This window comes from Ceratosolen solmsi, unplaced genomic scaffold (assembly GCF_000503995.2).
Source record: "Ceratosolen solmsi marchali unplaced genomic scaffold, CerSol_1.0 scaffold41, whole genome shotgun sequence".
In the NCBI taxonomy this organism is placed as follows: Eukaryota; Metazoa; Arthropoda; class Insecta; order Hymenoptera; family Agaonidae; genus Ceratosolen; species Ceratosolen solmsi.
Genome location: NW_011948424.1, coordinates 5,141,978 through 5,155,192, shown reverse-complemented (window position 1 = coordinate 5,155,192; position 13,215 = coordinate 5,141,978). Strand labels below are relative to the sequence as shown.

The 13,215-nt window shown below is 28.5% G+C and overlaps 1 protein-coding gene across 1 annotated transcript; it reads left to right on the top strand.

Moving 5' to 3' along the window:
- The first annotated feature begins 6,883 nt into the window (after positions 1-6,883).
- Positions 6,884-12,998, top strand: LOC105362726 (uncharacterized). The gene is made up of 3 exons (XM_011500213.1): positions 6,884-7,014; positions 12,353-12,388; positions 12,817-12,998. Exons 1-3 carry the CDS (start codon positions 6,921-6,923, stop codon positions 12,996-12,998), a joined length of 312 nt encoding a protein of 103 aa, XP_011498515.1. The 5' UTR covers positions 6,884-6,920.
- The last annotated feature ends 217 nt before the right edge of the window (positions 12,999-13,215 follow it).

Sequence of the window (13,215 nt, the reverse complement as noted above, 5' to 3'; positions counted from 1 at the left end):
TATTATAAAACTCAACGTTTTATAATTACAAAAAATTGTAGAAATTATATTAGGAACGTGATCGTTGCGAGTTTTAGCATTTCAAATCATTAAAAGAAAAAATAGTGTTAAAATAATTTTCTATATTTCAAAAGTTCTTTAGGGAATTTGTTTTCAATATATTTTCTATACTATTCAATTTTGATAAGTTTACTAAGAAATAAGTATTATAGTAATAGTTTTTTAACTTATAAAAAGAGAAGCAGTACGTGTAGTTTAAAACTGAAGCTGAAAATTTTCTTTGCGCTACATGTGATACTACATGTACTATCACATTAAATACTATATCATTATATATATATATATATATATATATCATTATGTATACTATAACATTAAAAATTTAAATTATAAAATTGCTATGACTATGTAACAGGAATAATCATTATTTGCAAGGGATTATTCGTAGGGATTTATCACGGATTTATCAGAGATAAAATGAAAATGAAAAAACGCGATAACCGAAAATTGCTGAAATTCCAATGGACCAATATAAACTCAAATACACTCTAAGTGACCCAGAAATTTGAGGCAGCTACAGGTGTTCGATATTTATGCTTTTTTATGTTAGATATATATGCTAGAGTAATGTACTGTAAGACAAGCGTCGACATCTGACATTATCGCCCTCATAATCGGCTTATTTTCTTTACAAGCGACCATTTAATGTTAATCTCGTACTAAAAAATAGTAAAGATATAGCGAGATAATATGTGAGTGAATGAGGGGTGGATGGGGGGGGGGAGGAGAGACTGCATGGTTCTAAAAGCCAGATTTTACGCTTTGCTAATACTAGCAATGTATATGTACATGTTCCTAGAAATATTACACATCACCTTACAGAAGGAGAGTATAGTTATAATATAAATTGACTGCACGTTGTTATATTTTTATAATTATTGCACCAAGTGATTTTATAAACAATAAAATATTACAATATTGTAATACGTGTATGTGTGATGTTTGTTATAAAGTGGATAATAAAATAAAGATAATTTTTCATTATATTTGCTATTATTTAGTATCGATGTTTTCGATTTAATTACACTTTTATAATATAATTTTTTTTTTTCAATACTTAATGTTATACAAAGTTTATTAGCCTTTATTTCTTAGTATGAAATAAAATTATTCAAAGATATGTTATTACAAATATATGTATTTTGTAGTTTTTATACTTTTTCTAACTTGACAACAATATCATACAAAGGTCCTACGATAAACATATTTATAATTAAATCTTGAACATTGTATTGTTTATAAATAATAAGAAAAGCTTAATTTGTTCGTTTTAATTATTCATGATAACTATAATTTACGCTCAAAAACTTTTATATTTTAAAGCGTTCGTTTTATCTATATTATTCTATATTTAACATTCACACTTTTCTTATATCGTCACTAAATATATTTAATCAATAACGCGTATATTTATTATGAAGAAATTGTTAACAAAGATGAATATCCACGTCATTGGATTTTTTCGTTATTGAGACAATTGATGCTGCATTATTCATTACAATTTTAATTTCGTTTATTTTTCAAATTTCTTATTCATATTTAGTAAAATAAAATTAAAAATAATAGTAAAATCTAAAGTGATCTTTTGATCAAGGATATTGTCTATTTAGCCTTTATAAGCTTATCAATCGTTTTATAGTCATCTTTACAAGTTCATATATTATTCTCAGCAAATTATAATAGAAATGAAAAATTCATTACTTTCAATTAATTAGATATTAATTTCATCTCTAACTATCATTATTGTTAAAAAGACTTATATATTGTAAGTCTTTCGTAACATCAAATGATAGTATAAAAATTCTCTAACGATTCACCATTTATATTATTCAGAATAATTCTTTCATTAAATCGCACTTTAATGCCTAAAAATATATGAAAATAGAAAAATTAATACTTTGTATTAAGACTTTAAAGCTTAATATACAAAAATTTAATCTAACAAATTATATAAATTTATATAATGTTTATTAAATTTAAGCTAAGTTTACCTCGCAGTAAGACATTATCGATATATATACTTACCTCGCCGCTTTTATATTTTCTGTATTAATGCAAATGCACGCAAACTTACTTACAGAGCTTGTAAAATCCTGTATATTACAAGGACGATATATTTCACGTGTATAGCTATAGATGGATTATAATCAGTAAAGCATACAAGCTAGTAAAACTAAACAGGATATACATATATCTGTAATGCACATGATAACAATTATAAAAATTATAAGGATTATTGCCTAAAGTCAATCGTTCCTTAAAATTGTTTATACCTACACACACATGTATATATATATATATATATATATATATATATATATGTGTGTGTGTGTGTATCAAAGAACATTGTTTTTCTAACTATTCATATTCTTTAGTTTTTTTTCTTCTAATTGTATACGATACACGATTATTACATTTTTTATTTTTATATCAGATACTTCGTTAAACTTTAATCAATTTTAAAATATTATTTTATTGCTTATTGGATAGACTTTTAAAACTTAACCGCGAGATGCTCTTTAACTGAAGAATGTGATTCTTCACAATTATCGAAATCTCAACTACCGTCATACTTATTTACATTTGTAAATACCTGATAGCGCTTCTTTATCATTTTCCAATTTCCTTTCATATACTTAGCTTTATTTATATCATTTATTGCTCGAGATATTAAGCAATGTTTTAAAATTATGTTAGTGAAAAAAATTTTAATCAATTTTTTTAATCGATGAAATTCTCGAGGAGAGGAAACCGTTTGCTGTGTAAGAATAAATAATTCGCGCCAAGAGTGTCATCCCCCAAAGAAAATTTTAAGCACAAGTGCGCGCAAATAACTCAGGTGCGCGCAAATAACTCAGGTGCGCGATCTCCAGTCGCCCCAGCCCATGGAGGGGGGACGTGAAGGAGGTGCGCTGTCGGCTCGGCGGGGGACACCTCATCCCCCCTCCCCACCGCTCGTGATACCAACGAGGGTGATCCCTCAAACACTCTCGATCCCACCCCGCCCTACCCGCTGTCATACCCCCGTCTGCCACTTCACCCCTGGAAGAGTTCTATAAAAGCCCTCGTGCACAGCATCTCCCGGCGAGTTCAGGTGCGCACCCTTCGGCACATCTTCGTCGACGCGCGCGCGCCAAATCAAGTCCAGTTATTCCATTTTCAGACTGCTTGGCTGTCGCTCTATTACGGCGCTAACAGCAGCGCTGAACTGCGGTGAGAGATAGAGAGAGATAGAGAGAGAGAGAGAGAGAGATAGAGAGAGAGAGAGAAAGAGAGAGAGAGAGAGAGAGAGCGAATTAACGTACTTTAATGAACCTATCAGTGCATGATACCTTTCATTTCGCGCTCATACACACACGCGGAAACACAGACAAACACACACGCGCACACGCACACACGAGTCAATCCTTACTGCTCGTATGTACCTATTGCAGTTGAAGTTGCGAGCGGCACGCCAAGTGATACATTTTGACCTTCTATAATGGGAAAGTTTGTAGTTCTGGTGCCGGACGTAAGCGGAACCTAATCGGCTGGTGCTGTCGGAACCTAAATGCATATGATCGAGTCAATCGAGATTGCTAACTCTTTATTTATAAAAGGACGTTTCAATTTCGGTGAATATCTCCAATTAATTATTCGCTGTTATTACTCAAATTACTCAATGACTAAACAACATGTTAATACATAATTCATAATTATCGGACACCGACGTTATTAATAACATATCGGTTCATTGATTATAATCTTAATATTTACAAGTAATACTACAACATATTTTCATTTCTCAAAATAAACCTGTTGCGAGGATGGTGAGTTTTATATTATTTGCACAATTATTTTCAGCTTCAAAATCAATTAATCGATATCCATAGTATTGAGATTTGATTCAAATGTGAATTCACAAATATAAAAAACCTTAACCTTTTTAAGTATGCATGCATATACGAGACACTGAAATCCTCTATATAATTTAGATATAAAATGAATTTCATCTAATCAGAAAACTTGAATGCTTTGTTAAATCATTAGTTCTTTGCTTGTTAATGCTACTTGTAGATTGCTATTAAATTGTACAATTGTTTTAAATAATTCCTAAACTTCTGACAAGAGTTCTTCTTAATGGCACTTCTTAGTCATCACATTAAAAGATCCACGTGCCATGTATTGAAAAAAATCTTTATTTTAGAACAGTAACATATTCTGTTTAACGTTAATAATTAAGATAATTATCGATTTTAAGTAAAATCCAAAGCAATAAGAACAGCAAAATAAATTAAATAGCATATATTATTAATATTAGTAAAACCATAAATGTATATCAATTCTTATTTCATATTTCTTATTTTTAATTAAAAAATATTTACATTAAAACAAAATTTTTTAATTAAATAAAATTATCAATTATGCAAAATGATAACAGCAAGATAGATGAAATTTTATAATAAATGTTTTTTGTAAATCAGTTACTGTCAAAGATTTTATTAAGACATATTAGAAATAAAAATTTGTAAATCAATTTTTAATCATTAAATCATAAGTTGGTTGCCTAATATTTAACATTATGCTTTATTTAATTAAAAAATTAAATACAATATTTCATCTTTATTTAATGAAATTATGATAAAAAGGTATAATGAAGAATTTATTAATACATCATCAGGTTCATAACATAATTCACAATATTTAATTGATATTTGGGTAAATTTTTTATTGCATTAAGTCACTTAAAAGGAATTTTCTCATTTGAAAATAAAGTATGAAGTGTAGTTTGAAAATATATTTCATATTCTAAAAGAATTAATTTTACTAAAAACTAGATACTAAAGTGCAATAATAATTATAATAGAAAACCAAATGAAAATAATATTCTAATAATTATATTTAATTTTTTGCTTTTTATAAAGAATGATTTTTATAATCAAATTATCTTTATAATGCAATGTTAATAGTTCTTTATCAATAATCGATACCTTAATCAATACACATATATTTGATTTATTTAATTGATAATCTATAATTGTTGATAACTACTCGGAATATAGATTTTAATAATAAATATTTCAATATTTGCTAAGAACATTAGTATTATTTATATTATTGCTATAATTTTGTTGAATTATTCAGCTTATGAACTATATTTTTGAGCAAACATTGTTTATTGTTCTTTCTATTATTTAAATATCTCTGTTATTATAAATAATAACAATTATAAATACACTATTCAAATTTAATAACTATAAATCATTTTGCCCATATAAAAATTAAATAATATTTTGAATAACGATTTACTTGAAAAATATTTTATTTTTTTTCTTGTCAATTAAAGAATGGTGAAACGAAGTTGAATTTTCGTGTTTGAACAGTGGCCAATTGTGAATAAGCTATTAAATTACAAATGAGGCAGCAAATTAATGCAAGATTGCTTACTGCATGAGTGAAAATCGTTGTTATTGATTAAAATTTTAACATATTATTATTATTATTATTATTATTATTATTATTATTATTATTATTATTATTATTATTATTATTATTATTATTATTATTATCCGAATATATCATATAAGTGAAATTACCAATGTATGCACTCCGAACAGAAATGTATTTGTTCGAATACATTTTCTAAAGTGAATTGTTATATTTTTACAATTTCCAATGTATTTATATGTAAATACGAGCATATAGGGTAGGAATTCAAGGTATTTCAATACTTAACTTCAATTTCATCTACTAAAGATTCAATAAAGCAACGCAAATATTAATTTCGATCAGCATTAATAATCTATGTCGGTAAATGTAATGAGAAGTTAGTCCTTCGAAGTAATTCGATCAAATAAAATTGAATACATTTCTTCGCAATCTTCTAAATCAATAGATCTATCCATTACATAATAAAGCAAATAAAGTAAATACAAAAACAATAGCTTAGATTATATTAATTCGAAAATTCCTAAAGAAATTGTTATCGATGTAGTACAGACTCTCCCTACCTTATTGTATTATTCAAATTTAATTTAAAGTAGGAAAGTACAACAATAAATTGAAGATAAACCAACATTTAAATAATCTACCTCTAAACATTTTCATGTAAAAATAATGAATTTCATGTAGCGAGAAACTTTAATGTGCATATTATTTAAATTCGAAGTTATTAAGCCAAGTATGTTAGCAGATTTTCTAGTAAAAGTGCTATAATATTAAGAATATTCATTTGTATTTTAACATTATTTAAGTACTTCGATAAAAAAAAAGTATATAAAATCAGAATAGAGATGATGGATAAATCAAGTTATCGTGAATAATGATGAAGAATTCATTGGCTTCGTTGAAATTAATCACAGACTGTTATTATAAATTCAAATATAAAATTATTCAATTTATTGTACTCAATATATATTTAATCTTACAAACAACTTATGATTATTGATAAACATAATATAAAGTGCCGATAAACATCCTATAATCCGATAATTGAAAAAATAAATAAATAATATACAAGTATATTTAAAAAGCAATATATAATGCCAATATATTTTTTTATTTTTAATGTGGACAAATGTTATAAGAAATTAGTTAAATATTTATTAAGTACAAATACTTTTTTAGACATGTGATTATAAAAAATATATCTTATTTAAGAATAATTGAATAAATAGATGCTCAATAATAATTAATATTAGTTATTAATATTTCTATAATACTCACCGAAAGTTGGTTCATGTATATTAAGGATCGTACGTATACTACATCTACTGGAATAATAATATGTACAAAATTTATAAATTAATAATGAAATTGTGAATGTTTTTTGTTTCAGATCAAATCAACGGAGACGTGATAATTAATATCACTGTGTAAAAATGCGATCAAATGCCGAATTAATCATTCTGTCGAAAATATATTGTTTCATCGCTGTATTGGTATTAATCTCATCTTTCGCCGGATGTGCAGCAGGTATAACTTATAATAGTTTTTCAAATATTCCAATATATTATATGCTTTTCGTCCTCCCATTAAGCAATGAATATATTAAACGATTAAAGAACAATAGTGAGAGAAATGTTAATGGCGCTACATTATGGCAGTGTTGAAGAAACATTTTGTGAAAAGATTAATTACACTTTATTCAATTAAATTAATGATGAAACATTATAAAAAAAAAAAAAAAAAAAAAAAAAAAAAAAGATGAAGAAAATAAATAGTATATCGTTTGAATCAATACAGTATTAACGGTAATTATTTATCTATAAATATAGGTAGATTATATGAAATATTGAAAATCTATAGGACCATTATTATGTTAAGCTAATAATAAAAAAAATTTTTTAATTATCGCTTTTGGAAATTAGAATAATTCATCAAGACCAATTAAATTTTTGCAATTGGCACACGGAATGAAAGGGATTGTTTTAAAAAAAAAAAGTATTTGGCAAAATATGGTGGTCTTAATGTGCAAAAAAAAAAACTTTGTAACTCGCAATACAATCTTCACTCTATTCATTCCTATATAATTTAAGTAAACAGTTTCTCTATATTTATTGAAATCATTTTTCATCGACGTATTTTTTAACGAACTTAAAAAAAAAATTATAAATATAACTGTACATTCGATTTAAATTAAAAAATAATATGCATTTATTAATATTGTTCGTAAAATTACTGAATTAATCGAATCATCGTAATGAATAAAATACACTCATGAATTTAGTATTAAAAATGACTTTTTTTATATTTCTTATATTTTTTATATTTTAATGTGATGAAAATGGAAAGATTAAAAAATTGTTCGAATAAAAATCTGACGTACGTGCAAAATAAAATAGAAATTCTATGGATTTAGAATATTGTCTTTGCATGTATTTTTATTTTAGCATAACAAGTATATGAAACTTTAAATTTCCATTGTATATAAATTAAATGTACATTTACGTAAGAATTACTAGCTTGTAAAGACTATATACGTAATGCAATTAAATTACATTCACCATAATGATAATGTGCAAATTATGGGTAATATATCGATAAACATTATTTTTTCTTAAGCTTTAAAAAGCCCAACTAAAAGTTTATTGCTCCTTAGATTTGGCAGATTAATTATGTGTTTTTAAAATATGTAAATCATCTAATGGGAAAACAAATGCTTTTGGATAGCTATGGATAGAAATTAAATCAATATGATATAATATACTCGATCAAATGAATTAACCAATGAAAAATTTACTCAAAAGCTTCGATAGGACCTTTTAATTTTAAAAGCCACCGAAGAAATCTTCGTTTTTTTTTTTTTTTTTTTTTTTTTATACTATTGTTTTACAAAATCATAACTATTTCATCGTCGCAGTATTCGAGTTTTCAGAATTTTTCAACGATACTGAGATCTCAACGAAATTCCTCCGACTATATCTATTTACCCCCGAGTTATTCGCATTACACAATGGAAAAGAGAAAGCGGTTATCGCAACTACTCCAGTATTTCATAAGACATAAACTGCCAGGATACCCAAGTACTTGTATTTTGCATTTTCTCATGCACGTGCACATAGTAAAGCCAAAGCGTTCCATAAAGAGACGAACGCTACGTCTACGCCTATAAATGGTCTCGATACTCCATAATAATCATTATATACAGAAGAAACCATTTCCCAGTTTATTAAAGATGAAAAATTTTTATTAGCTGTTGATTTTCGATACTTTGGCTTTTAATAATTTCACGTTTAATCTCGTATTTAATGTAGTTATTTGATATAATTCTACGACAGCCGAATGTTGTTGTTAATTGAGGCATATTAAAGCAATAATTATTACATGCTTAAATATGCTTTATTGCAAAGATTTAATTTATATACAATGAGACAGAGAATAAGATATTCAATCTCCTTAGGCTATTCTAATAAATTCAAAATATAAATTATAAATCCAAATATTAAGATAAAATTACTTTATTCATGAAAAAGAAATATTCTCTCGGATTCATTCCGCTTACTTCGATTAGAATTCTCTCTCTCTCTCTCTCTCTCTCTCTCTCTCTCTCTCTCTCTCTCTGAAACAATTTTAGTCATCAGATTTCGTAGATACATAAATGATTTATCAATTTATGCAATAGCGAATGATTATATAACTTTATTCATACTTATCTGACAAATATACTAAATAAAAAATAAATAAATAAAAAAAAGTGTCAGGTAATACTTAATAAACATGAAAGTGTTAATACACTAGTCAGTTGCTTTTATTAAAATTATCTGAATTATCCGAATCCTAGTTACTTTTCCATTACTCAAGCTGCCAAAAGATGGTGCTTTCTATTGCCTATTAACGCCACTTTTCAAATAATTGATTTTTAATGAAATGACGGAGGATAAAAGATTCAATATTTTTGTCAATTTTGAAGTAATCGTTATTAATTAAAATTATTAATAATAGATTAATAAAGGAAAGAATGAATAAACAATAAAATAGCAATATAATTACTATTGTGTGTTGTGGAAAATTTGATCGAGTGACAATTTTGTTGAATGATTGATTGATTTACGTATTAATCGATATTCCGTACATACGTATGGAATATAACAATTCTTATAACATGACGTACATTGCTTTCGGTATACAAAGCGCCATTTTTATTTTGCTCCCAATATACTGTGAAGACATTTTGTTCATTTATAATTTACCTTCGAGCTTCGATAAATCATTGTTTAAAATAAAAAGTGCACTTTTGTTTTTATAAATTCACGTAGAAATTTGTAAAATACTTTTAAATTTTATTGGAGTTATTTAACAGTTCGTAAATTTTCATATATTTTTTTTTAAATCAGTTCAATAAAAAAAAAAAAATAATAATAAATGAATAAATAAAAAATTAAAAAAAAAAACAAAAAAACAATTCGTAATTTAATATTAGATTTCTAGTCTACTTTAGTGTTAAATTTAGTTAAAATTTCAAATATAAATGCAATTTATGTATTAATGCATATTATTTATTCTATTACAAACTTGGAGTAATTTATTGAAGCAGAACAGAGTTCAAATACTACGTTGCGGACTTGGACAGAAAATTAAATTCGTCTACGGGATGACAATCTGCTTTATTTTATGACTCTACCGGGAGAGGCTAAGACTACAGTAATAACATAATCATATTTTTAGTTATTATTATTTTACGGATCTGGATGTTGAGAGTAAACTCGTTGAGCAGATCTTACTACCTTTATATAAACGCAAACAGTTGCGGTCGATTGATTTTCTTATACATATTAAATTGAATTTTATTCATTGAAACTGCGCTCCTTTAATGTTCCTTTAAAAATAAAGTAATATTTAATGACTAAAATGGCCATTCATTTGAGCATGCAATAAGGCGAATAAATTTTCAATTCAAATAAATGTTATACGATTCTCTAGTCTACGCATAATATCTTAAATAATTAAATGATAAATGTTGAAATCATACTCTTTATTATATCTGCAACAGATTGTAAAATTTTTATCCTAATCATGCGAACGCATGACGTACAATAACGTTCCTACAAAGTTAAACAAAGTTTCCTTAAAAGATTATTTTCATTTTTACGATACTTTATGCATATAATTTTCATTTCTTAACATTTAGCAAAATGATTAAATATGCTTATACACATTAACCTATAAAGAGCTTCGGCTAAAAATAATCTCTGTAGCTTTTCCAATAGCGTTGTACAGACACGAATAGTGTGCGATTGGCTTTATACGGTGATAAGTATAGCGTAATGGTCAGCAAAATTGCTATTGTAGTCGTTAAGGTAATAACGTCAAACCTAATGAAGAAACTTTAGAAAAATATTGGCCTTAATATCGGATATCGTTGGTGATGTATGCGAGGGCACGACACTACTTATTTGCATGTGCTACTTTAAAAGTTAAGCACTTTCAACATCTTTTATTAATATCAACTACAATAGTTTGATTGTTCTCTTTCTTTTTCCTTTTATGGTTTCTTTTCTTTTCTTTCGTATTTATTTTTAGAAGAAAACTGATTCGCGTTCATTACTCATCGTCGAAAAGCTCTTTCCTATTATTCAGCTTAATAAATTAAATGGGACGCGTAAAAAAAAGTTATAAACGATATTTACTTGAGAAATATTGTTAAATAATAACGCGATTAAAGACGTTTCACTTATGTCCTACTCCCGACCTTTCAAAAGTCTATTTTTCTTTCGAGTTTTGAAATAGCGACACTCGCTCGTAGCTCTCGTATAATGAAAAAATAACTCTATCGAGAATCGGAAAGTATAGCCTTGATCCCCCGACGCGAAAACAAAAACGACCGGAGAAATAGTCATAAAGGATGGAGCTGCGACAGAGAGAGAGAGAGAGAGAGAGAGAGAGAGAGAGTGAGTGAGTGAGAGGGGGGGGGGCAACGAGACTCCTTGTTGAAAAGTATCTGCAGGTGCTTTTTCTAGATGCCATAATCGCCGGAATATACCAGGTCGAGTGGTACCTGTTGATCTACGTGGCCAATCGCGCCAAAGCTTTACAATGTCGAGCAAAAAAAAAAAAAAACATCGCGCGCGACTTCGTGTCCCCGGAGGACGACTGTTGCTTCGATTTCCTGTCCCCACCCCTACTCTTGCTACTCCCTCTCTCTCTCGCCGATTAGAATGCTTTCAATGGCCGGTCATTTTCACGCATTATGTGTCGCGTTTATTCTCATCTTGTTCCGCTTTACATTGATAGGTCCCTTCCTTTACTGTTATGTCACACGATACGCTTGGAGCCCTTACTTTAAAGTGTTAATGTTATCGACGCCATTAATTTTCGTCCAGAAGCGGCTCAATGCGTTTAAGCTGCATCCGAAGCTTTAATTTTCATTCACAACGTCCTACGTAGATGTTGTTGTCGTTCTCATAATTACGTATAGAAGTACTTGCATGCAAGGAAAATTATAAATTGTGAAAACTTAGCGTATATATATATATATATATATATATATATATATAAGAGGGGGAGAGAGAGAGAGAGAGAGAGAGAGAGAGAGAAAAGCCTTATAAGAAAATTATTCGATAGTGTATGATTGAAAGAAATTCTTTCAAATTTTCAAATTTTCTGACTTTTATCTATCGATAGAAAATAAACTATACCAAACTAACTTTGCCTTATGTTTATCGAGACTTTTATCGAGACTCGATGATGTTTGTATTATTTCCAATCATATTGAAAATAATATATTATTGTATTGAATAGATTGAATTAATTTATAAAAGCATTAGCCATTTACAAACGCTTAACAATGATACATTTTTAATTCGAGTTTCAGGTTCCTGTTTAAGTTATGGTCACTCCTGTTGGGGCGGTAAGTATAAATAAAAAGAAATTAATTTATACTCCAACGATTCCCTCATCTACGCAATTCATGATTGATATAAAGCTCTTTGATCACCTTTATTGGGCTCAGTTTAAACCTAAAAAGAATTTACAATTTTTCATTCCATTGCATCGTATTTGCTCGAATATAACCAATATATGTGTATAAATGCATATGGATATGTAATTCGCGTAAAACAAACTTACACCATGAGAAAACTACTGTGAAGAAAATTTGCCTCGAATAAGTTTATTTATCGTCGGCTAATTTCATCCAGGCAAAAATGCAAATACAGGGCTCGTACTTGATAAAGATCGAGAGAGAAGGAGTAATCGATTCTCTAGACGCGCGCACATAAAGTGCGAAGTAGTGTAGTTCGGCCGGTGTAGATTTCTCCTAACAAACGGAAGTTTCAGCTCACGGGAAGCGGAACGATCCTGAGTCCGACCCCGGCAACAGGAGGATCGGCCCTTCGGGCTTGGCTAGCCGATGGCTCTTCTTCTCGCGGATGGTCAACCGGCAGGCGGCACTGAGTCCGCGGTCGAGGCCCAGGATGATGCCCGAGATGTCCCTGCTCACCGAGCCGAGGCTGAGGTGAGCATTTAACTTAGTATTGTTTGCCTAATTAATGTGGTTCGATACTGGGGAGGGGACGAGGGGATGATGTCACCCAGGTTTACGAAATTATTCATACATTATCTCGACTTACATTTAGATAATTAGTTCCTTTTTAATTATCGAGATGCACCGAAAAAGCTGTAATTTGCACATAAATATTGCCCCTTTTACGGATATTTACTGGATCATATTATTAC

Bases quoted from the DNA above. Each gene is read 5' to 3' on its own strand.
- LOC105362726 (XM_011500213.1), top strand. From the start codon at position 6,921: ATGCGATCAAATGCCGAATTAATCATTCTGTCGAAAATATATTGTTTC. The intron at 7,015-12,352 runs GTATAACTTATA...TTCGAGTTTCAG, and splicing joins TTTCGCCGGATGTGCAGCAG to GTTCCTGTTTAAGTTATGGT. The intron at 12,389-12,816 runs GTAAGTATAAAT...CGGAAGTTTCAG, and splicing joins TGGTCACTCCTGTTGGGGCG to CTCACGGGAAGCGGAACGAT.